General features: G+C 45.4%; 1 protein-coding gene across 1 annotated transcript; it reads left to right on the top strand.

Annotated features, from left to right (window-relative positions):
- Positions 1-4,087: 4,087 nt before the first annotated feature.
- On the top strand, positions 4,088-26,382 carry DUSP29 (dual specificity phosphatase 29). The gene is made up of 3 exons (XM_049645263.1): positions 4,088-4,287; positions 18,351-18,571; positions 26,099-26,382. The coding sequence occupies exons 1-3, from the start codon at positions 4,088-4,090 to the stop codon at positions 26,341-26,343; spliced, it is 666 nt and encodes a 221-aa protein (XP_049501220.1). The 3' UTR covers positions 26,344-26,382.
- The last annotated feature ends 239 nt before the right edge of the window (positions 26,383-26,621 follow it).

Here is a 26,621-nt window from a genome sequence, read left to right as displayed (position 1 = left end):
CAGGATTTGGAAAGATTACAGGTCTGTGGTTTCTGGACTGTTCTGCGCTTTGTTCTCTTCCCCCATCAAATCTGCACACTGGAGGATAATGGATCCCAGAGCTCCCTCTGCATGCCAAGCCGCTCTGGGTAGACCGCACCACTTCCTCTTCTGTCTGGAAATCCAGCCGAGGCTTTCAGCACGGAGATGGGGTTGGGGATGGCTCCTTCCACAGTGTAATGAAGGAGCAGCAGCCTCAGCAAGGGTGAGGTCAGCTTCAGTGATCAAAGGAGGCAGGCAGAGGTTTCAGAATGCAGTTTACTCCAGCATCACCCTAAAATCACCTCTTCTGAGGCCTCCTTAGTGGCAGACAGGGTTTTGTGGGCTGTTTCCTGCAGCAGAAGTTTCTGGCCATCCCTGAAAACAACTCCTCCCTTTGTGACTGGAAACACCAGCAGCCAGGCCCTAGAGCAGAGTTTGGGCCTAAGCAACCACAGGAGACTATCCGTCCTGCATTGTGCACTTTGCTCACCTTTGTCCCTCCTCCATTGGCTAAAAGGCTCAGTCCTGCCTCATCAGCTCTGGCTGAGTCCCTAGCACAGGCCTCGCAATCCCTCATTCATCCACCCTTCAGTCATTCATTCACACCCTCCATTCATTCACTACACGTCAGACACTGGGCCTAGAGAAATCAACACAGGGCAGGGAATCTCCAGGTAAGGTCATCCGACTCTTGCCTCCTCCCAGCCCTGCACCTTATTCTGGGCTAAAGATATGGCCTCTACTTCAATGAGAAGATAGAACATATTTTGAACACCCTTGCTATCCTTCTCTTGACTCACCAGCTCCTTGACTCTCTAGCCACATGGTTGGGCAATCATTATCAGTCCTCAATGAGCATCAGACTTACTTGGGAGCTTGTTAAAATACAGACTCCTAGGGGCACCTGGGTGGCTCGGTTGGTTAAGCGTCCGACTTTGGCTCAGGTCATGATCTCATGGGTTGTGAGTTCGAGCCCTGCGTCAGGCTCTATGCTGACAGCTCAGGGCCTGGAGCCTGCTTTGGATTCTGTCTCCTTCTCTCTCTGCCCCTTCCCACTTGTGCTCTGCCTCTCAAAAATAAATGAATGTAAAAAATTTTTGAAAAAAAAAAACTACAGACTCCTAGGTCCTTGGCTCTGGTCGAGGGTGTCACCCAGGAATCTGTATTTCTAGCAAGTGCCAGATTATTCAGATAGAGGTGGTCTTTAGATCACACTTTGAGAGAATCCACAGAAGGACCACCTCTGTTGCCCCAACCCCCAACTCAGGACACTGCAGGAGAAAGTCACGGATCCTGGCTTCCCAGGATCCCCAAAGACACACTGCTGGCTAGTGATCCTTTAATTCATCTGCTGTAAACTTGGGAGAATCCAGTTCCCCAGAGCAGTTTCAGCCCTCTCCTTTTCTTCCTAACATTTAAAAAACCATTCTTTTAATGTTTATTTATTTTTGAGAGAGAGAGACAGAGACAGAGTGTGAGCAGGGGAGGGATAAAGAGACAGAGGGAGACACAGAATCCAAAGCAGGCTCCAGGCTCTGAGCTGTTAGCACAGAGCCCGATGTAGGGCTCCAACTCACAAACCACAAGATCATGACCTGAGCCAAAGTCAGACACTCAACTGACTGAGGCACCCAGGTGCCCCTCTTCTTAACATTTTTTAATGAAAAATTTCAAAGACACACAAAGAGAAAAACAGTAACTCTACCTTGCAACCATCATCCAACCCCAACCACCACCATCCATGGCCAATCCTGCCTATCATACATACCTCCATTTTACCCCCCACCCCATACACAATATATTGTTAGAATTTTCCAGGTATATTATTATCATTTTTTAATGTTTTTTACTTATTTTTGAGAGAGACAGACCATGAATGGGAGAGGGGCAGAGAGAGAGGGAGACACAGAATCGGAAGTAGGCTCCAGGCTCTGAGCTGGCAGCACTGAGCCCAATGCAGGGCTCAAACTCATGAACCGCAAGATCATGACTTGAGCCTAAGTTGGATGCTTAACTGACTGAGTCACCCAGGCACCCCCCAAGTATATTATTTTTGAAGCAGATCCCAGATATCATATCATTTCATCTGTGAATATTTCAATACATAATTCTAAAAGGTAAAAACCTAGCACACTGTACACAGTGTGCACACAATTAAAAAATAATTTAAAAAAATTTAGAAATGAAAAAAGTTACCTTAACAAAACAAAAAAATAAATTAATTAAAAAAAATAAAAAAATAAAAGGTAAAAACCTATGGTATAATTTAGCTGTTCTTTGAATCTCCTGCAAATTAATTGTTAGGTTCAGACTCTGAGGACTCTGCTAAGACAGGTTTTTCTTTCCAGAAGAGAAGACTCTTCTGGTGATGGCATGTCCTCCCAACAGAAGACCCATAATGTCTGATTGTCTCTTCTGTAGTGGTCAGAGTTGAATGCCTATATCCATTAGTTCATCAAGTGTTATAAAAAGGGGCTTTCTTCCATCTTTATTATCTGGGATACTTATATAAAAGAGCAAATCTTCCTCATCTACCCAGTAGTACAGTTTGTATCAGAAAGGAACAGTAAATGCTAGATTCTTTCCCTTTACTTGTCTGTCTTCAAAATAATGAGCTAGTCCCTCACATCTTCCAACAGTGAGTAATTGTTTTAAGTGTCGTTACGATTTAAATGTCTGATTTGTTTTAACCCATTGCAGTTATTTTTATTAATCATGCTCAAATTGTCCTGTTTTTGACAAGCGGGAGCCTCTCTGTGTTGTGTTCTCAGTCCCTGGCATGATCCTAGCGGTCTTTGAAGCTAGCAAACTTTTTTTTACATTCTTCAAATCCCTAGTCCTCCCCCCTCACAATGCATCCCTACCCTCACCCCACCCTCTCAGCAGTTATTTGCTTCTCAGAAGACTAAGACCATGTGTTATAAACAGCCTCAATTTACAATGTTCCTCATCTGTAAAATAGAGATAACAATAATGCCTACCTCATAGGGTTGTTAAGAAGATTAAATGAGTTAGTAATTGTAAAGCACTGGAACAGTGCCTGGTGCAAAGTAAGTGCCAGCTAAGTATTTGTTAAATGAATAACACTCACTCCCCATCACTCACCTGCACGTTTCTCAGTCACTCTGCCTTTTTTCTCCTTGCCTCTAGTCTCAGAGCATAACCTCCCCTCAGGCTGTCTGAGTGTAGATGCATCAGTCACTCAGCTCAGGGAACAAACACTGCCCAATTCCACAGCAAATTCCTTTCTTTGGGGACAGTGGAAACTCTTCTCCCACATTCCATTTGCAGAGCCTGACAAGGTCTCCAAATATGCATTTCAATCTGCAAACACAGCTTTACAGCTTGGAACATCTCTTCTGACCCCTGGTAAGTTAGCACAACTGCCAGCCCCTAGCGTGAGAGCAGCCAACAACATTGCCTTCAACTGTCCTAATGCATTGAGGAACCCTCATGCAGCCAAGCCTCCTTCTACTCGAGGGCTCCTGGAGATTCCAGAATGTGCATGGCTGCTTGGCTCAAATGGGCTCTGGATTTACAGGTGTGCCCTGTCCCGTGGCTAATGGCTCCCTGCAGGTGTTGAGTATCCCAGGCCTGGAATGGTAGGAATCTTCTGGCCCTTCCTATTAGGATTCAAAATGGTCAGAACCAGCAGATTTTAGTCATATAAAGGAAAAACTAGGACCAAAGAAGGGGTAAAAGCTAAAAGAAAGGAGGCAAGGGACTGGCTGCCCACAGGGATTTCTGAGGCTTGAAGCCTGTCTTGACTCTGCTGCAAATCCTCTTCGGCCCACATCAGAGGGCCCCCAGCACTACTGCGCTGAAGGAGAATGGAATGTTGGTGAAGTGTTTAACTGCCATCATGGCCCTCCTTGGTTACTTCTGTGGCCTGAGAAAAGGAAGCAGAAGCACAGCAGGCAGGGGAAATGCCTGTTGAATCTTAAGATCAGTTTATTCCCACCTCTTTTTGTAAAGGCCTTTCCCTACCTCTGCCTCCTGCTAACTCAAATCCTGACCCTCTCTCATGACCAATTGCAGAAACGAAAGAAAATCCCTTGGCTTCAAAATGACATCCAGAGAACCAAAGACAAGTCTCAAAAATGCCTACCCATCTGCCAAGAGGCTGCTGCCGAAGGTGGAGGGGGAGGTAGAAGCAGAGGACTACTGTACCCCCGGAGCCTTTGAGCTGGAGCGTCTCTTCTGGAAGGGCAGTCCCCAGTACACTCATGTCAACGAGGTCTGGCCCCAGCTCTACATCGGCGATGAGTAAGTGTGTAGGCCAAGCCTCACCTCTGGCCTCACCCAGGAGAAGGCAGCCAGCCCCTCCCCAGCTCACACCCCTCACTCCCTCCTAGATGAGCTTTTGCTTTTTGGGTTAGTTGTATTGTGAGAACTCAATTAGGGCTGGGTTTATCTTCACATTATAGAAAACCCAGAGAAAGGGCTTATGCAACATAGAGGTTTATTTCTCTTTTATATAAAAGAGGTGCAGAGCAAGGTAAGTTGGGGCTGGCATGGTGACTCCAGGGTCATCAGCGTCTCAGGCTCCTGTGCTCTGCTCCACCATCTCAAGGGTATGGTTTCCCTCCTCAAAGCTGTTGCATGAGCCAATAGTGCTGATAGAGCTCCAGCCACCATCTGTGGGATCCAGGCCACAGAAACATAAAGAGAAAGTAAGTGCATCTTTCCAGAAGAAAGTGTCTCCCAAGACCTCCCCTGCCTCTAGCTGCAAGGGAGGCTGGGAACCAGAGCCTTTTGTTTTAGCTGGGTATAAGAGTGGCAAGAACAAAGTCAGTTCTCAGATTGATGACACAGGAGCACATCAACTTATGTGTTGGGAACATGGTAGGTCGAGCAAAGTTGAGGTCACCGTCCCCTCCTCTAGATTTTTATAGCCACCATTTCCCATTCCTCCAACAACTGGAAAATGTCTACTATAAATAATATTAATAATAATAATTCCTTTCACTTACTGAATACCATGTTCTAGTCACAGTGTTAAGCATCTTGCATGAGTGAGCTCATTTTGTTTTCATTATAGCCCAATGAAAGTCATCCAATTACTCCCATTTTAAGGATAAGAAATCAAGGGACAGGGCAGTTAAGCAACTGGTCCAAGGTCCACAGCTCAGTAGGTGGCAGAATCTGGGATTCAAACGCAGTTCTGACTAACCCAGAAGCTTTTATCTTAACCAGTACTCCTACTCCTCCATCTATTCCCCAGGATTCCTGCTCAGGTTCCATCTCTCCCAGGAGCTGATGGTGTAGGACCCCTGCGTGTGTGATGTTAATAAACACCATGCTGCATAAAACCTGGAGATGACTGCCTAGTCATGGGAAATCCAGGGGCAGCATCCCTTGCCTTTTTTTCCCCTTAATATTTAAAAGTGTTTTCAATGTTTGTTTATTTTTAAGAGAGAGGGATTGCATGCACGAGTGGGGGAGGGGCAGTGAGAGGGAGACAGAGGATCCAAAGCTGGCTCCATGCTGACAGCAGAGAGCCCAGGTGGGCCTTGAGCTCACGAACCATGAGGTCATGACCTGAGCTGAAGTCAGATGCTTAACCCACTGAGCCACTCAGGTGCCCCTCCTTAATATTTCTAAATTGAAAAAGTTAGAAAAATTACATGTCTTTTTATACTAAATTAAACTAAATAGAGGGTTATAAAAACAAACTGCTAATCTCCCTCTGTCCGCCTTAATTCTGCCACCAAGTAACCAGTATTAAGCTCACTTTCATACTCCCACTACTTTATGTGTGCTGCTGCAAATGTAAGGTAACACACACACACATATAAAGGGTTTTTGCTTCTTTCAAATAATTTTTAGGAGAAAAAAAGGAATCATGCTATGGGTACTTTTACTATCTCATAGGAGAGCTGTACTCTGATTTATCCAATCGTTTCCCAGTTGTGAACATTAGGGGAACATCAGTGAGGGGTTTATGGGACTCTCTGTACTGTTTTTTTTTTTTTAATTTTTTAAAAGTTTATTTTTGAGAGAGATAGAGAGAGAGAGGGAGTAGAGGAGGGTCACAGACAGAAGGAGACAGAGAATCCTAAGCAGACCCCACACTGTCAGCATAGAGCCTGATGCGGGGCTCGAACCAACAAAGCCATGAGATAATGACCTGAGCCAAAGTTGGACGCTTAATCAACTGAGCCAGCCAGGCACCCCTGTTTTCTTTTTTTTAAATAACAGCTTAATTCAGATATAGCTCACATTCCATAAAATCACCCTTTTAAAGTGCAGAGTTCAGTGATTTTTTTTTTTATTATAGTTAAAAAGTTGTACAACCAGCACCACTCATTTCAAAGCATTTTCATCTCCTCCAAAGGGAACCACCTGAAAACTGTCCATTCTCCATCTTTTCAGTCTTAGGCAACCACCCATCTGCTTTCTGTTTCTATAGATTTACCTATTCTGGGCATTTCCTATATAAATGGAATCATAATATATGACTTTTGTGTCTGGTTTCTTTCACTTAGCATAATGTTTTCAAGGTTCATCCAAGTTGTAGCATGGACGAGTATTTTATTCTTTTTTATTGCCAAACAATCTCTGTACTGGTTTTGCAACTTCCCTAAGATTAACTCCAAAATTAGTTCAAAATTTAAAAAGGTACACATACATTTTGACCCCAAATATCACTTTAAGAAATGTGATTTATAGAAATAATAGTATCAATATGTAAGGAAATATGCACAACAATGTGTATTTTATCATTGAAGTAGCAAAATGGGGGGGGGCGAGGATCTGAATCTCTTATCTTTTAATTATAAAATATTAAATTCAGTAAATATATGGTTTTCCTATTATAAAAGTAATATATGTTTATTGTATAAATATATGTCTTAATTTCTCTATTTGTAGTAGGTTAACAAGAGAATCTTCCTCATTGGGTTGTATGGATTAAGTGAGATAATTATGTAAAGTATCCGTGCAGTGCCTAGTACGTAGTGAGGACTCAATAAAGGTTAGCTCTAATAATAAAGTAGTGATTAATGTAAGGAAGAAAACTTAAATTTCTCAGAGCAATCACCAAACCCCATTACTCTGAAGCTACTCCTTACTCTTAAGGATAAGAAATCAAGGGACAGGATTTCCATCTGGAATTTGTGTATTATTTTGGTTTTAAAACTTATTTTTATGTAGTTGTAATCATATTGATTATTCATTTTATCTTTTTTCCCCACATAGCATCATTCATAAACTTTTCCCTTATGACATATTTCTCATACTTTTAATTATAATATAATATTATCTATCAGATAATAATATATAAGGTGGATGTAAGGTCATTTATTTAACCACTTCCCTATTGTTGGACATATCACTATTTCTATGTTCTCACTTTTATAATTAATGCTGCAATGGACATCTTTATGCATAAAATCTTTTCATATTTAGGATTATTTCCTTAGATATGACCCTAATAGTGGTATACCTGAGGGAAGAGAGATTACGATTTTAAGATCTACACTGTCTCTGGCTCTTTATCTATGCCGTTCTCTTTGCCTAAAATGCCCTGCCCCCTACCTCCTTTCAGTGTCCAGATTCTATACATTCTGCAAAAAGCACTCAAGTCACTTCTGCCATAAAGCTAGCTTTCCTCAATCTGCATAGTGAGAAGTAAGTTTTTTCTCTGTATTTGATACACTATATTTACATTTCCTATAGCTTATAATAATTAATAACAATAGCTTGTCGTATTGTATATATCTTACTGTGTGTTGTGCCCTGTTGCTAGGCATCATTTAAACTCAACAACCTTCCTTCCTATGAAGGAAGTACCATTATTACTCTTATTCTACAAATGGGCAAACCAGGGCTCAGAAAGTTTATCCATTTGCTCAGTTAGTATTTACTGGGAACCTTGCTAGGAGCTGTGGGGAATACAAAGAGGAAACTGAGGCTCAGAGAAATTAAGTGACCAGCCCAAGGTCATACCACCAGTAAGTGGTATAACTTATACCTAAACTCAGATCAAGAAAATGTGGTCAAGGGGCACCTGGCTTGCTCAGACGGTGGGGCATGTGACTCTTGATCTCGGGGTTCTGAGTTCAAGCCCTGCATGTGGGTGTAGAGATTATGTAAAATCGTCACTTGATTTTTGCCAAAAGGCCGAGAAGTGATAGATTACTTAAAACCTTTAAAAAAAGAAAAGAAAAGGGGTGCCTGGGTGGCTCAGTCAGTTAAGCGTCTGACTGGCTCAGGTCATGATCTCACAGTTCACGGGTTCAAGCGCCACGTCAGGCTCTGTGCTGACAGCTCGGGAGCCTGGAGCCTGCTTCGGATTCTGTCTCCCTCCCTCTCTGCCCCTCCCCTGCTCGAACTCTGTCTCTCTCTCTCTCTCTCAAATATAAATAAAACACTTAAAAAAAAAAAAAAAGAAAAAGAAATGTGGTCAATCAGATAAAGAAGCTGTTTTATAGCTACGGAGAAGAGATGTGTAGAAATGTAACAGGGAACAGAAGGAGAAGGGGTAGTGGAATAGAAGGAGTGTGGGGTTCGAGTCTTGGCTCTGCCAGCCACCACTTATGTGATCTTGGACAACTTATTTTACCTCTCTTCACTTTATGTGGCAACAGAGATAGGGCTCATTCCGTGGGGTGAATATGAAATGAATTAAAACAAGTAAAGTGCTTGGCACATAGTAAGTAAATGCCACTAAGTGTTTGGTACTATTATGATTCTGAGAAAGTGTCACAGAAGAGGTGAATTCCAAGCATGACTCTGGAAGATGGGTAGGATTTCAACAGAGTTCTGGGCAGAGGGAGCAAGATGAAGAAATGCACGGAGGTGAGAATAAGCAGGATGGTGTGTCTAGAACACCAGGGATAGATGTGGTAGATGTACACTTTCAGGGTGTCTAGAACTGAGCTATGTTTGACCGCCATGTGGTCAGCTCAGACTTAGCTGTGCTGCAGTAACAGATGACCCCAACGTCTTGGTGGCTTACCACAGCAGAGGGTTATTTCTCATGCACATGCCACGTCCATGGGGGGCCAATTCTTACTGCTCCACATCCACGTCACTCTAGGCCTCAGGACCCAGGCTGACGGAGCAGCCCCTATCTGGGATATTGCCAGTTTCTTGGAGAGAAGGGCCATGGAAAGTCACGAGCTGACTCAGAAGTGACACATGCCACTTTTGCCCACGTTTTAGTGGCTAAAGCAAGTTCAAGCCAAACCCTCATGTTAATAGGACAGGAAAGTGTAACCTGTCAAATATTCCAAGTGGTAATGCATAATCGACCACAGCCACAATCTACTGCAGGTGTAGTGGCTTTGGGCGGGTCCTTTTACCTTTCTGGGCCTATGCCCTCATCTCCAAAAATGATCAGTATGAAGATTCAAAGAAATATGGAATATGAGAACGTTTTGTAAGACAAATACAAATGTTATCATTATTGTTACCTAGTGAGAAAGAAACACGGGAAGGTAGGTCAGGGCCAGCTTGTGGAAGACTGAATGCCCACTGAGCGACTCTCTTCAGGAAGCCACTGAGTGTCTGAGCAAAACAGTCAAGTTCTAGTTAACAGAGTGCCAGACAACAGGGTGTGATGCAGTAAGATATGCTTGCCTCCTTGACATCTGACCGCAACCTTGTTCCTTCAACCAAGAAAATGTTACTGCCTTTTCGATTCATTCCAGCTCTGCCTGGTAGAGCCCCAAAACAAACACACACATATACAGTCTAGGCAGGCTCCACGGTCAGTGTGTGTGACCTGCGTGCACAGTGGGGACGGGGGGCACAAGTCAGCATGGCATGATGCTTCATGGTGCTTGTCCTCATCTCTGCTCAGGGTCCCTCCTAGACACCAGCTTACAAGGCTAATGAGACTCACAAATGCTTATTGAGAGAGCAATTAATTCCACTGCCAATGCAGCCACATGGAGGTTAAAACCCTGCTGAGAGCAGGCAAGGTTGCCTTTGTTTCTTGGTCTCTCTGTAGGTGTTGCCCAAAGCAGCAAAAAGCTCACGGCTGGCTCCTCATGCACAAAGTCTCAGTTTTAATTTGAAAGTTGCATTTAGCTTGATTTTTTCTTCCTTTCCTTAAAAGCACCTACAATTTTTGAAAGGTAAGTATCAAGGCTCTGGAAGTGAGGGTGGTTAGGATCCAGGAGTGAGGATGGATGTCCTGGGGTAGCTGGTGATGCCTGGGACCCTCTGGGGACCAGACTTAGCCCAAAGAAGCAGGTCACTTTTTCTTCCTCCTCTTCCCTCAAGGGCTTCTTCATGGAGAGAGGCAGAAGGGCTGAGCATCTGCTCCGAAGCCACAGTGCCTAGTCAAACACTGGTCTCCATGTGGCCTTGGGCAAGTCCCTCATGCTTTCTGAGATTCAATTTCTTTACCTATAAGATGTGGATTCAATGAGTTAATACATATGCCACTTAGCACCGTGTGTGGCACACCCAATAAGTGTGAACTATTACAGATCAGGCAGGTTCTGGAAACTCAGCTCACAGTGTAAAAGATAAAGAACTGTCATTGTGCTTTGCCATTAAGGTCCTTCTGTGTTAAGGGCAGCCTTGAAACGGGAAACACTCCTGGTCAAATTTCTCCCATGAGATGCTATCATGAACTCAAGTTCAGGCTGCAAGGAAGTTACCTCCTAATGGGCTTTTTCAGGCTCGTGCCTCAATTGCCCCCACAGATACTGTCCTGGCCTTCCAGGAACCCAGGTGGCCTGAGGCCTAAGGAGGCAGTGCCACACCAAAACCCAATGGGCCTGTGGATTTCAGAACTTCTACAGCATTTTCTCAATCCAAGATTATCCCGAGAGGATTCACCACGTGGAGTGCCTGATGACTCGAAGTCCCTATTGCTTACCAGCCTGGGGAGGGCAGAGTTGACACCACCACTGCAGCCCTGTGAGGATCTGGGTGGTGTTGAGTGTGCTGGATCAGTGGAGGCACTGGGACAAGAAAACGGGCCGATGATCAGAGATTTTCACCAGAATGTCATCCTGGCTCCAGGCACAGCCACCCTCTTCCCACCCATTTCCCACAGCTAGGTAGGGGGTCTGAATCTGCTACAAGTGGGAATTGTAGGGTCAGCATGGATGGAGTAGGGCAAAAGGCCTCAAATGGGATTCAGGGCACAGAGTTCAAGCCCCCGTGCTGGTGGTCATTATGTGTGGCCTTTGGCAAAACATTTTACTGTTCTGGGACTCAGTTTCTTTATTTGTAAAATACAAGGATGATTTCAAAGGTCTCTTCCAGCTCTAAAATAAAATTCCTTAAGAAATGTGCTATTAAATAAATTAGGCTTCATTAGGTTCAAGCACATACTTGTTTTATTACTTTTAAGTCATTCAAATTAGATTCAAATTAGGTTAACCAAGTGTTGCCCTCCAGAGAGCCAGGGACTTGCGTCAATGATGAGATAAGAATAATTCATCGCCTCTTATCAATCAGCAGTCCCTAAATGGGTGCTTCAAAAGTGCTTGAGTATGCTTGAAAGCACTGAGTTTCTGTAATTTAAATATTCTCTCTTTAATCTCATTCACATTTTTCATTTGCTTAGAGAAATCTTTTTTCATTTTTCCTTTTTTCCCTTGTAGTCAGCAGGAGGGGAAATATCCTGGTTACTGTCAAAGTGATTGCAAATTCCCAGGCAGGACAGCCTCCCATAGGCTTGGCTGGAACAGGAAAATTGAGAAATCTCTCTTCTCCCTCCTGATGTCAGCATCCCCATGAGCCAACGCCACGGCGCTAACTTGCTCTGCTGCTTGAATGGCAGGGGTGCTGAGCAGCTCTCCATTTTTATTAAAACTATAGTTGCCTCCAAGGTCTGGCTTTCGAGGTCATCAACAGACAGCTGCCCTTCCCCTTAAAGCCTGATTCCTCCCTGTGGTCAGCCCTACTCAGCCTGAGCTCACTTTCAAGTGGTCTTGCTATCTTGCCCTTTCTGCTTTTCTCCTCCCAACCAGACCAACAGCCTTGAAAGCAGAGGCATCTCCAGGCCTGGCCTGTAGTTGAGGAGGCTGGAAAGTGAGGAGAAAGCAAGTCAGTCAGCTTAGCTGGCCCTCAGCCTTTGAGAGGGCTTCCCGGACACCTGGACAGCTGCAACCTTTCCCCACAAAAAGAAGGAATTAACTCAGCCTTCAGGCACCAAGCAGAGCTCAAACTTGACCTGCTTCTCCAGGGTGGACCGTGGTTTAGGATGCAGTGAAAACAGCCATGGTTGCCAATTTAACGTGCTGAATGTTAGTGGAAAGAGTTGGAAAGCCTGGATTCTGAACCTCCAAGTACCAAAGGTGACTTAGATACAACTGGGCACCAGTCATGGGCAAAGTGAATGGGGAGACCTGGCTGGGCTTTTCCAGTGGGCTTCTCAGTGAAGGCCTCAAGCAACATCAACTTTCATGGTTAGCAAAATGCCTAGTGTAATTATTAATACAATATCACTTCTCAAATCCAAGCCTCCGAGTATTCTCTTTCCCCTCTTAGCCTCCCTTCTTGGGGCAGATGATGAAGGGATATCTAACAAGAATTAAAAATGCTGGAGTCACCTTATATCTTTGAATAGCCAGTGTCTCCCAAGAACTAAGAAAACATCAATAAAAATCATGGTAAACACTTGCATGTTAAGTGAATATATGACCTACTCATCACGGATATTTACAAAACACAGACAAAAAGAAGAAAATTAAAATTCTCTATAATCCCTTTACCCAGAGATAGCCACTGATAACATTTTGCTGTACATCTTTCTACTGCTTTCTTCTCTTAAATTTATCTTTTAACCTTTCAAAGAAACTCGAGTATGGCATCATTCAATTTACAAGAATCCTGTAAGGAAAAGTACTGCCAGTGTAATTGGTTCAGTTTGACAAAGAAAGAAAGCTGAAGGTCCCAGAGGTTCAGTTGTTTTAGCTCGTGCAGCAGTGTAAGTGTATAAACTGCACCTGCCAGCCCTGTGTGTTCTGAAGGGCCTCAAAACCAAACAGTTTCATCGTCAGCAAGTAACAAGAACACCCAAGAAACTAGAAAGCCAGGGAATTTCACTTTCATTGATGAAATTGATGGAGAATTGATGGAGATCAAAAGCTAGAAATATGCCTGCTTTTAAAATCCACCTGTAAGCAGTAGGTGTGGTCGAGACTCCAAAGGAGAAGGTCTCCATCAGGGTCATGCCCATGAAATAACACGCAAACACCAAAGTGTCATATGCACCAGAATGAACAGGGTGCCAGAGTACAGGATACGGGCTATTGGCAAACAAGAGTCCACAGTCAGGTGCAGGAAATAGGAGGGTCCTCACAGACACAAGGATATGGAGAACGCCCAGTCACTGGTGGACTTTCTTCAGTGCCCAATGTAGAATCCTGACAATGTGGGAGCAGCTGGTTTCCCATCACAAGGGAGCTGAGGGAGGGCTTGAATAGATGTATACATGCATGTCCCTCCTCCCCTCTGCGGCAGAGCATACACCCCGGGGAGTGGGGCAGAATGGGCTTTGGGGTGGATGCTGAGGTATTTCGGCTGGGGATCAGCAGGGCGGCAAGAGGCCTGGAAAAGTGGAATGTCAGGAGTGCTGCCCAAGGAGACTGCTTCACCAAGAGTGCTCTTATTCGCCATTCCTCAAGGGTAGTGGGTTGAAACAAGCTTCCTGAAGGAACTTCAGAGGAGCTGAAAGGAGGCTGGGTCAGGCCAGATAAGGAGGAAGGAGGGGAGGACTCCGAATGAGGAAACTGGGCCATGCAAGAGGGGAGTCACTTCTCTGGCCCTCCAATCTGCAGTAAGAATCCAGGGCCAGGCCAGAGGTTCACAGTGAGAGGAGATAAAGGGAATTGGGTCAGAAACAGAGATACGGCAATGTTCTTCAAAAGTAAACTGCATGAGTCCAACAAATGTGTGATAAAATGTCCAGCCTTATTGCTACAATGAATGAAAATGAGATATCTTTTCCTCTTCTTCTTCCTTTTTTTTTTTTTGCCAGTGAAATTAGCAAAGAATGCAAAATGAGCAAGCTTTAAGGAGGATAATTTAGCAACACAGCACATGTGTTAAAAATGGTCATACCCATTGAGCCCAAAATTCTACTTAAAATTTCTTCTAAGGACATAATCAGAGATGTGCCCAAAGAAATAAAGCAAAGTTGTTCATTTATAGTGTTTCTTATAATGCCTGCCACTCCCTCTTCATGAAAGAGATAAAGATAGAGAGAGAGCAAGAGCAAGAGGGGGAGAGAGGAGACAAATATCCAGAGGTAGGGGCTTGGTGAGGTAAAATTGAGATTGCCCTACAGAATGGAACAGCAGGCCGCTATTGAAGGCTGTATGTCGACAGAGGCAGATGTTTACAATTTATCACCATGTCAAAGGTTTTGAAACTTACATGTAGTATTGTACCCCCCAAACAAATCTCTATATAAAATATCTAAATCTATGCACAGAAAAGCAACTGAGGAATCTTATATCAAAAAGCAAAGAGACTTTATTTCTAGGTGGTAGAAATGCAGGTGATTTTTTTGCATGTGGGAAGGAATATGTTTTTCATATTTTTAAAAAAATTTTTAATGTTTACTTATTTTTGAGAGAGAGAGAGAGAGAGAGAGAGAGACCATGAGCAGGGAGGGGCAGAGAGAGAGAGAAAGAGGGAGACACAGAATAGGAAGCAGGCTCCAGGCTCCAGGCTCCACGCTGTCAGAGCAGAGCCCAACACAGGGCTCGAACCCACAAACTGTGAGATCATGACCTGAGCCAAAGTTGGATGCTTAACTGACTGAGCCACCCAGGCGCCCCTGTTTTTCATAATCTGCACTGAGCAAGTGTTATTTTTGTAATCAGATGACACATTTTTATGACATAATTTCTTAAATAAACAAATTGCTTACATAAGGATTTTTAACTCAACCAGAAACTAAGGCTCCTGCATCATCTAGATTCTAGAGGTAAGTTGGCAAGTCTGTTTTTCTCCTGAGCTTTTCTCCAAAGCAGAAGCATATTTCTTAGTCTCTTCCCCACATAACATACATAAGCAGATGGCCCTAAAATTTAAGAAAACAACAATACAGTGCTAGGGAGAACCCTCTGACCCATCCTACTCCCAATAATTGCTGAGCCAGGCATTTGGACCAATTGGGGATCTGCCTCCATCACAGCCACTATATACCAAGACTACTAAGACTTGCTCTTTGCAGATCCTCATTTTGCCATGGATACTCTTCTGAGCTCTCAACTCGACTCTGAGTAAATAAGGAGGAAAGGAGAGGAGGACTCTGAATGAGGAAACTGGGGGAAATCCCAGAGTGGTGTGTAAGGACACCGCCTCCCTTCCTGGCTCACGTAGCCATATGACGCTCCAAAACCTGCAGTGGGCCTCAGACACCCACCAGGTCTGATCCTCCCCAGGAGCCCTTTTCTCTCCCTTGGACAGCTAAAACCAGCTCTGTGGTCTGACTGTGGAGGTGTCATGCAACGAGTCTTGTCACATATTTACCCTGATCCTTGACCCCAAAAGCGACAAAGTGCAAATTGCTATTTATTCAAACTACTATTTGATTATGTTGAAACCCAGCTGCTGAACCCAGAGATAACAGTCTTTATGGTGGGTAGGAACTTCCTGTCAAGGACAGTTCATTTTAATTTTTCCACTGAGCTCAACCTCAAAGTGAGGTGGATTGTTGCTCAGCAAGATGGACTGCATTAGTGGAGGCATTAATTGAGCACAGATCTATGTCCCAAAAGCATAACGTTTGTTGTATGCATACTTTGGGACAAGAAGAAAAATGAAAAACAGGTCTTTCTGAGGAAAAACTGAAAGCAGAATGTAGTCCATAGTCAGGATGGCAGCACCAAAGTCTAGCTGAGGGGGTTGGTGGAACTCTCCACCATTCCACAGCTCAATTCCAATGGGCTGTTTGCAAATGTTTTTAAAAGCTCAATGCCTGTGTTTGGATCTCTCTTTCCCAAACACTGGACTCCATCATGGTTCCTCTCACGACCAAGAAAAAGCTCCAGGAAACCAGCAACAGATGGGGGGCCCTTGGCCAAGGGGCTGTGGCATGTTTCCTGCTGCAAGGCTCCTCTTGGCCCAGGGTATTGATCACTGTTGGTACCCAATATGGTCCCTTCTGTCTACCTTTTACCAGTGACCTTGAGATGAGTCCTCAGCTGGAGCAAAATGTCACTTCTGGCCTCTTATTATTATGGTTCCAGGCCCTTGTCATCTTTCCTGAGCTGTAGACTGCTCTTTGTGCTGTTAAATTCTAGCTGGGATCACCCCTCCTCAACCACTCTCCTTGACCCCCGCCTCTACCCCCACCCCCCCCCCCCCCCCCCCCCCCCCGCCCCAAATACAGATCCAAGCACTTCCGTGTTCCAACCTCACACTCCTCCAGACTTTCCTCTCCTCTCCTCTCACATCCTATGCTCTGGCCATACCAGCCTCCTCCTCCCTGCCCCTCTCCCAGTCCCTCAGCAAGCCCTGCTGTGATCCCACCTTGGTCCAACCACCTTCCTCTCCTGGCTGTACAACTGCAACAGTCTCCAACAGAGTTCCCTGCTTCCATTTTCCCCCTCTCCAATCCATCTCCACACATCCCCAGACTGGTCTTTAAAAAAGTAAACAATGTTCACCTCTTCCTTAAACCCTCTGTAGCATGTGATGTTCCACCACACTTAGAGTAAAATGCAAACTCTTTCCTTGGCCTACAAGGTCTACCATGACCCAGCCCCTGCCTATCTCTCCAACTTCCTCTTGTACCACTATCCCCCTTGCTACTGCAGCCATGCTTGTTTCCATTCTGTTCTTGGCACTTGCTGTTCCCTAGGCCTGGATGAAACACTTTTCCTCCAACTCTACCCCTGCCTAACTCCTTCTCATCCCTCAGTCTTAGCTCAAATACTACCTCCTGGCAAGGCCTTGCCTGACCACCTTACATAAAGCAGGACCACAGTCATCAGCACAGCTTTTACTGCCATCTGAACTTAAAAAAATTTTTTTTAACATTTATTTATTTTTGAGAGACAGAGAGAGACAGGGCATGAGCAGGGGAGGGGCAGAGAGGGAGACACAGAATCTGAAGCAGGCTCCAGACTCTGAGCTGGCAGCACAGAGCCTGATGCAGGGCTTGAACCCACAAATCGTGAGATCATGACCTGAGCCGAAGTCGGATGCTCAACAGACTGAGCCACCCAGTTGCCCCACTTTTTTGCTATTTCATCCTTCAGTCATAGTGGGTTTGAGGTAGAAGGGAGTGCAGTGTCTGAGAGTGAGGTCCCGAGAGACCTTGACTAACCTGTTCACTGTTGCACCATCGGCACCCAGGACAGTGACAGGCACACAATAGATTTTAAATCATTATTTGTGATAAATGACTGACTGCAGGAAATAATAAGCATTTCCTAAAAGGGCTTCATTATCTCCAGCCTCCACACTGTAAGTAGTGCTAATTCCCTGCCCTTGCTTCCCTCTTCCCCTCCATCACCATGTTAACATTTGTAGTAAGACAAACTCAAACAGCCCTCTCCCATAAAGCCTCCCTTGGCCCTTCTAGACAGAAATAACTCCTGGTTCCTCTGACAACCTACCTCTGCCGCATATTCCAAGGCCACCTACTTCAACATGACTTTATTCTTTCTTCCTGGAAATTCCTGTCTAGAAAGGTAAGGCTATAAATCAGAAAATAACTTCACTGTTGGCTCCTGAAATCAACTCAAACAATAGACAGCTCAAATACCTCTCCTTAGAAAAACGCTTTGCCAAACTAGGCAATGATTCACTTATCAAAGCAAGGGTTCTGCACCGTGTTCACCAACCCTGTGAACATCAATGTCAAGAATTTTGCCCAATCTCAATAAAATCTTTGCACTGTAACACCATCTTAAATCAGTCGTTCCAGCCCCAGCCCACCAAACCCTATAAACGTCTGGAAGGTTCAGAGGAGCGACCTGCTTTAAAGGGTTTCCTGAGGCTCTGTGAAGGTGACCCCCTCCCTTACATTCAGCTTTGCTGGATGAACAGATTATTCTGGCGGTCTTCTAGGGGAGTTGGCAGGTAACAAGTGCACTCCTGCAACCACCATAGTGTCTAGCACTAAGCTCTTCTGTTTATGGTGAATGATGAAAGAATGAATGGACAATCGATTAGCTCACCTACCCCACCCTCCACTCTCTCCCTTCTCGAACCAGCCTATCCAGAAACAAGCGGTCAAGGGGTCAGTAATCAGGGTTTTGGACCAGGGAAGTCCTTCACTGCAGTGACTAGGTTTTATTTTGGAACTGATGGCATAAACCCATTGGCGGGCCCCGAGTTTCACCCTAGATCCAGGCTACGACACCACTTAGCCAACCAGCCTCTCCCCTCGTGCCCAGAGCTACGGCACTGGACCGCTACGGGCTGCAGAAGGCGGGCTTCACGCACGTGCTGAATGCAGCCCACGGCCGCTGGAACGTGGACACTGGGCCCGACTACTACAGCGACATGGCCATCGAATACCACGGTGTTGAGGCGGACGACCTGCCCACCTTCGACCTCAGCGTCTTCTTCTACCCGGCGGCCGCTTTCATCGACGCAGCGCTCAGCCACGACCACAGTAAGAGACCTGTGACCCTTGGTGGTCCAACCCCAACAAACCCGCCCGAGGCCCCGCCCCACGAAGCCCCGCCCCACGAAGCCCCGCCCCACGAAGCCCCGCCCCACGAGCCCTGCCCCTCACCTTGGCTGGAGGCGGGATCTGCACACTGTTGAAGCCGGTTCTGCGGGGGTTGTGTGTGATTAAGCTGGGAATGTCTGAGGCCCAGGAACACAAGAACCACACTGAGCATGCGGCTGGTGGGGTTTGGGCCTTGATCGCCTCTGTGGGGAATCGGGATCGGGAGGGTTCAGAGGAAAGGCCTTTGGCCTGAATCCCAATCCCCTAAGGCTCATCAGCAATCCTTGGAGCAGCAGGGACGTCTGGATGCCCTCAAACCTGGGACTACAGCCCAGACACTAATTGTGCCTGCGCCCAAACCTGACTAATAGCTAGGGGCTTCAATGCCAGAAAACCTTCAGGAAGCTGACTTGACTGGGAATCTATGGAGAGACTTCAGATTTTCCTGCCAACCAACCAAGCTGGCAGCCTCCCCCAATCCCCTCCTTCCCACATACTCCGTCTAGTTAGGCCTCCTATAGAAAGCTGACAATCTAGCCTTTATATATGGCAAAATATATTTGAGAATCTGAGTTTTGCACTCATGGTGTCCAAGTTTCCCAAGGTTAATTATCCATTCTTTTGTTTTTTTTTTTAAGTTTATTTATTTATTTTGAGAGAGAGAGAGAGAGCAGGGAAAGGACAAAGAGTGAGGGGGAGAGAGAATCCCAAGGAGTCTCTAAGCTGTCAGCATAGACTCCAGTGCAGGGGCTCAATCCCACAAACCATGTGGAGGTGCCTGGGTGGCTCAGTCCGTCAGGTGTCCGACTCTTGATTTCAGCTCAGATTCCATGAACTGGGAGATCATGGCCTGAGCTGAAACCAAAACTCGGTTGCTCAACTGACTGAGCCACTCAGGTGCCCCAATTATCCATTTTTTAAAATCACAGTGCTAGTCCTTGCACTCAAAATACAGTTTTAGCTGGTCTAATCCAGGTTAAGTCTACAAGGCTATTTTAGAGAGAAAGGCATGGCTTAGGTATGCATTGGGGGTAAAATAATATGCAGTTATTGCTGCGGGGTGTAACTCAGGGCATTTTATAGAGGCCAGAGGGACTTCAACTCCCTCCTCTGTGCTCTGATTTCAGACACACGTGTCATACTCCTTTATAGGACCATCACATAATTCAGGATATCCAGCTACTGAAACCCTTTCTTGCCACAAGAGTCTGGGATTATGAGGCTCACTGCCTGACCAGCTGGCCTGCTTCAGGAATTTGCAATCTGCAGGTTGGGCACAGGCCAAGTCCCAGACCTTGATGGCCATCCCAAAGTGGTCCTGGCCCCACAGGTAGCCATAGGCACCAAGGATTTGCCATTATTTTGGTTCAGAAAGCAATGTCACAATGAAAAGAAGAAAAACCTACAGAGCCTAAGTGCTTATATTAAAGGATGCTTCATTTCAAAGTCTTGCTTTTATGAGTCTGTTTATGGACCATCTTTTGTATTATGCACATTCTGGGTTTCCAAGCAGTATCAAAAAGCAACTGGACTCTGACTCATCAACATGAGGTAAAATTTGCCTCAGATTATTTGAAGTTAACTGAAAACATATTTGACAAGAAAAAACAAAAAGCTACAACAACCCAATCCTTCAGTTTCTGTTTAATGTACTCTTTTGCCATTACTGTATCTTCAAACTTTCTCTTAATGGAAGGGGTCTGGCAGGCTTTAGAGAAGACGGGGGGGTGGGGTGGGATCAAATTCACAACTTACTAACAATGTGATTTCTCTAAGCCTTGGTTTCTCAATCTGGTGATGAAAATATTTACCCTGAAAGGTTATAATGAGGATCAGGAGTAACCCACATAGAACACTTAGCAGAGAACCTGGTGCACAGCAGGTTCTCAGATGTGTTTGATAAAGAGAGGTTGTGCACCATGAAGCACATAACCACACTAGCATGTGTGCATCATAATAATAAAGTTTCCAATCCCAAAAGGAAAAAAGACATTCCAACTTTGAACTAGTACAATAGACTCGTATGACAGCTTGTTTTCAGTTCCTGGCACAACATTTTAGAGTCTTTCACCCCCCACCCCCCACCCCTGCTAAATTAGGAAAGAATGGGGCTCTCAAGTCATACTTAGGCCTGGGCAGATCACAGAGCACTGATGTGGCAATGTCAGGCCCGTGTGGGTCCTAATGGACCATATGGTCAAAAGCACCTAGCAAAGAAAGGGTCAAGAGAGAAAAGTATATGCCCAGATCAGAGAACATGCAGGGATTAGAATCAGTGGGCAGGAGTGTGGGACTAGAATAGTTGGCTAGTGAAGCGAGCAGGACATGACCTCATTGCCAGGAGGGAGGCTGGGGTCCCTTCTCAGTGCCCTTCACAATTGAATATCCTCAAGTCTGGGGCTCAAATCAAATGTGAACTCTGCAGAGCCTGGCAGGGAATGTAAAAAAAAAAAAAAATGAAGCTAGCTGTGTGGAAAGCAGAGGAGTGTGGGTAGAGGGTGCTTTTAGCTAAGTGGAGAGCCCCATACATTTTCCAAAGGGGGCAGCTGCTATTCAGTCTCAGGCAGCATCTTGTGAGAATCAGTGCAAATGTGGTAGATCTGATTTTTCAGGAAAAGTTTCCAATCTGGATTTTAATGTGAAATTGCCCAATTTTTAAGTGTTGGCAACAAATTGAAAACTTCTTACAATACTGCAAAGGCCAAACAAAAGATATCCAGTGACTGTCAGTTTGTAACCTGTGCTAAGTAGCCAGAGTAACAAAATAAAAATACTCATTAGCCCAGCAATGACATTGTCATAGACTCCATCCAGTGGGGATGGCATGTGCTCAGCCTTCATGCCATGTGGTGTGTCTAGTCGTTCATTGGAGATCTAGGGGACACTACTGTAGCATTTTAGAGCCAGGATCACTCGTATGTTTCTTATTATACTCTTGATGTAAGAGGTGTTGATGGACAGTCTGGCCCAAAGGCAAGGCATCTCTCTCTCTCTCCCCTCTCTTGTCTTTCCTCTTCTTCCTTGGCTAGTTTCAGCCAAGCGTACACTGTTTCTCACTGCTGCCCCTCACATCCAGTCTTGTTTATTCTTGTTGAAAAAACCTTTCTCGTGGTGCTGTAGAGCTGTGCCCAGGGCTTGTAGTGAGCCCCATGGGGCCCACTCCGACCCCTATCCTACCCTGACGCATCTCTTCCGAAAGAACTCCCCAGGCAACCGCAGTCACTCTTGGAAAATCTCAGAAATAATCTAGTCCAGTGTTTTTCCCCAAGAGCTGGGGAAACAGAGGCCTGGAGAAGCCAAGTGATGTGCCCAGGGTCACAGAGCTGATCAGAGGCCAGCGGGAATTCCTTCTGTCATTCGGACCTCTCAGGAGAGTCCTTTGCTCTTATTTTGAGGACTCGGTGACCTAACTGTATAAGAGGTCACCAAAAATCATGAAAGGTGAGGCACTCCTGCTGGTTATGACATCTGAAACAACTTGTCATTCTTCAGCAGAGAAAGAAGTACTGACAAAATACTGCCATGGGAACCCCATTTGGACTGCCTACACTCCTCCTGCCATGGCATCCTCAGAGGTGAAGTAGTGTGGGCTTAATTTAATGAAATCTTCTAGGAAATCCCAGGGCAGATACTGTAAGGCTCTAAAGATCAGATTTTAGTATCACCACTCTCTGTTTGTTCTTTCTTTCTTTTTCTTAAACAGTCCACAGCCTGCTTCTGAAGGCATCTTAAAATCTATTATGGCTAAGGCAGGTATGAATAAACAAAGCGAGTCTGCTTTTGAGCAGGAGCGTGGTCCTCTGGTGCCTCCAAGCTTTAACCAGACAAGATATTCAGGGTATTTTAAGGATCCCCTGCCCTACTGCAGCACACACAGGCCTGGCCCCCAGCAGTTCAAAACACAACGTGGACCCTTCTTCTGATGACTTCCACACCCCCAGAAGTGTTTTGGGAGAAGTATGAATGCTGCCTTTGCAGGCTGCTGAGGGAGGTGAGTGAGCAAGAGACAGGCAAAGGGCATCCTCCAAAACCAAGGAAGGAGGCTGTTTATGAGAGGGCACAGCTGGCAGGGGTGGGGTTGAGTTGAGGGTGGGGGTTGGTGGGGTCGGTGGGTAACAGGCTTGGCCTGTATATACGATTTGAGTGACAGAGGCCTATCTTTTGGTCACCAGTTGAAAATACGCAATTGGGGAGCAGCAGAGATTCTGGATGTGGGTTTTCTTTATAAGACTGTGGGAATTCACCTTTTGGTAAAGGCTAAGGGGAATTATTAAATTGAAATCACCATTTCTCAAACATAGATTGTGACCTATTGGTGTGTCATAAAATGAGATTAGTGAGTGCACCCAGCATTGCCTTAAAAAAAATGAATTGATTAGACAATAATTGAATATAGCAGCATGCATTGCACGTAGTAAAAGTTCATATTACCTTGTGGAACTTTTGTCTGATACACACACACTTGTGATATCACACAGAGCTCTGAATCTGGTGTCAGGGAGCCTGGTCTCAAATCATGCATGGTTCTGTCACTTCCCAGCTGTGCAAACAGGGCCGCTCACTTCTTTGCACATTATCTCTTCTGTAAAATGGAGATGATAATTTCATCATCAGTCTGTCGTGCTGATCGAGTATGGTAAGCTATGTAAAAATGTACTTGGATGATCTGGGGGTGAGGTAGGGCTATGTACACGTAAACTGTGAACTGTGTGTTGTGTTTTCAGGGGGCACACAAAGAAGTGAAAGCCACTGATCTAGGAAATGTGTGCCCTGACAAAGCTGCCTTCACTTAGGGCCCTAACTCTGGCTGGTGTCTAACAGAGAGCCTCCTAGTTTCTCCAGTATGGGCCATGCCGGGAGCAGGCCCCATGCAGGTCTCCTTGCCCTTGTCTCCTGAACCCTCTGAGAGCTTTCTTACCACCCAATGCTGGGCCCCAAAGGGTGGTGCTTAGCAGAGCCACAGAGCAAAGAGACAGCAGCGCCTGGAGGGTGCTGAGACAGGCCCTTTACCAAGGGAGGAAGACCTACCTACCAAGCTCACACGGCTGAGGGCATTCACGCCGCTTTTGTAAAACCAAAATTCAGCTCCAGGAGCTTCTGCTGGAGCTGAGCACGCCCTTCTCTCCCTTCCCCCTTTCTCTTCCAACCCCCTCCATCTCCCTTTGCCATTTTTCTCCCCTCCCCTCCTCCCACTTAACAGACTTCATGCTCCCAAAAGACTTAATGAACTACAGCTTTCGTCTGTTTCAAGCATTTAGTCGTGACAGAAAGAATTACCCTTTTTGCCAGGAGAGGAAGAAACGCTTTAGTTATCAGCACAGCTGGCAAGAAGCCAGCCAGCCTCTGGAACAGTCTGTGGGGATTAGAATGCCAGAGGTAGACATTCCAGTCCAGGAGCACAACCATGCCATGCAAGAGCCAGGGCCAGCCTCCTCCAAACCCGACCCAGCAAAAAAGAAGCAGGCCCTGCTTCTTGCCTTCCTTTCTAGCAAATGTGCCCAAGGGAAATGTGGTGCAGTCACACTCTTGTAGCTCAGCATCATGGCAGGTGGGATTGCAGGGCCGCCTGGTAAGCTTGTGGAAATTCGTGAAAATGAATTGTGACAAAATGAACAGTTCCTTATGAAGCACCTTTCTGCGCCAGCCCTGTGTGTGTGGAGAGGCCATCATGGAGTTCTTCCTGATGGGCAAGATGTGCAGGCCTTGCCAGCTGGGAGGAGGGGAGAGAGAATCCTGTGCCTGATGGTCAGGCCCTCTTGGATTTCTCACTCTGCCTGGGCATGGTCCTGGGCATGGTCCCCTGGCACAGGTGAGGGGGTGGCGGTGAGAAGGACACGGGGGAGCCATGTCTGTTCAGAAGTATTCTTCAACAAGCTGTTCTCATATCCTGATGTTCCATAAGCTCAGTGATGTTCATAAGTGTCTTTTTGGTCATCCTTCTGAGCTACAGGCCTGAGACTCAGGAAGAGACATCACTGGAGTCACAAGTCACATAGCTCAAGCTGCCCCTATCCCACAAACACAGGAGAGGGCAGCCACTGGGATGGCATTGGTGGGGACAGCCAGAGAGCCTAATCTCATTACTTTCTCTGTCCCCTGAGCACAGTGGCCAGCGGCTAGCACACAGAAGGGCCTCAGTAACAAGTTGCTTTTAACTATTTCTAGCCATGGCACCTGTTTTTTGGGTGACCTCTGGCATGTCATTTCACCACTCTGAGCCTGTTTCCCATCTGTGAGGCAGGAATGATGATAATGAAACCTTGAAGTTTCTGTTAAGGATAAAATGAGATAACGCACATTGATGTACTACTGTGTGAGCTCGAGAGCACTACCAAATGCAGACCTGAAGGGTGCAGAGGCTGCTTCACACTGTGAAGCCAGGCCTAGCTGATGCCATGGTGGTGTTGTTTTGGTTGAAGTATATAAAGAAAATCCAGCTTCATTCAGACATGTAGATGGAGAAGGGAAGGATATTTTAATAGCCTTTTCTGGTAATTATGGATATTTTTCTTTAATACTACACCAAAACTTGTCAAGTAATAGTTTCTTAAAGGCTAGCTATGATGCCTTGCAATCGGAAACCATATACATAAACTTCATACGTACTCTGTTATATGAAAATCCATTGGTCTGTCTTGCACTTTGAATGGATTTTTTTTGCTCACGCATGACTTTGTAATATCCCACATTGGTCATTTGGAAAATATTGGTTCACTAAGTTATGTAGATCTTCCAAATGTTGACACTTTTCATTGTATGTTATCAAAAGAACACATTTGTTAATATCACCACCAATCTTAACAGAAAAATCTAAAAGTATTGGGAAACTGTCAACCCCACAGTAATAGATACAAGTTTTCCAAAATTCTATTTTCCTCAAAAGCCTGAATTTTTTCACTGGCAACAAACACCATTGGTTATTTCCTTTGACATGAAAGGCCTATTTTGTTCACTTTTTTTTTTTTTTAAAGATTTTATTTTTGAGCAATCAGTACGCTCAACGTGGGGCTCAAACTCACAACCCTGAGATCAAGAGTTGCATGCTCTTCCAACTGAGCCAGCCAGGCTCCCTACTTTGTTCACTTCTGAGACAAAGTCTGCCAAATATCCAAGTGTGAATTATCATGGTTTTTCTGTCATTTGCTCTTTTAAGTAAAAACAGTGTTTCATGAAACAGTGGCTAATTCAGCTTGCAACTCTACCTCCTATGTGCTTGTTCTTGAGATAACCATCTTACTTTGGCACTCAGCCCAAGTGCTTTAAGTGTACATACCATTTCATCACGCAAAATATTAAGCAGAAGTGTAACCAAAGGCTGAAATTTGATAAAAATTAATTTGTATTGCTTCATCAAGGATATTCTTAAGGGAAATCTGTGTTCCCCCCCTCCCCCCGAGAGCACACGGTGGTGAAGAATGCAATGATTACCAGTATAGTGTGGTACCTCTTCTTCCCACTGCATTTCAGGTAAGATCCTGGTTCACTGTGTCATGGGCCGCAGCCGTTCAGCAACCCTGGTCCTGGCCTACCTGATGATTCACAAGAACATGACCCTGGTGGACGCCATTCAACAAGTGGCCAAGAACCGCTGTGTCCTACCCAACCGGGGCTTTCTGAAGCAGCTCCGGGAACTGGACAAGCAGCTGGTGCAGCAGAGGCGACAGGCCAAGCACAGTGACAACAGTGAGAAGGCTGGTGAGAAGGAGCCATAGCACCCCTAGCAGGGCACACAGAGAGACTCGGGAACGGAGAGGGAGGCTGAAATAGCCCTGCCCTGTGACCTGGGACAGTGAACCAAAGCTTGACTTCCTTCAATCTTAAACTTCTCAGGTGTATGCTGATGAATGGGGGGGGGGATTCAAATCTGCCTCCTGGATGAGGACTTGGCTTCATAGCAGAATGGGGCAGACTGCCTTCTCAGCAGAATTGGTTACAGATGAGCACACAGTTCTGCACAAAGGTGCCTGTATTTTATTATTATTATTGTCAT

This window comes from Panthera uncia, chromosome D2 (genome assembly GCF_023721935.1).
Source record: "Panthera uncia isolate 11264 chromosome D2, Puncia_PCG_1.0, whole genome shotgun sequence".
NCBI classification, from domain to species: Eukaryota; Metazoa; Chordata; class Mammalia; order Carnivora; family Felidae; genus Panthera; species Panthera uncia.
This window is presented reverse-complemented; position numbering and strand designations above follow the sequence as displayed.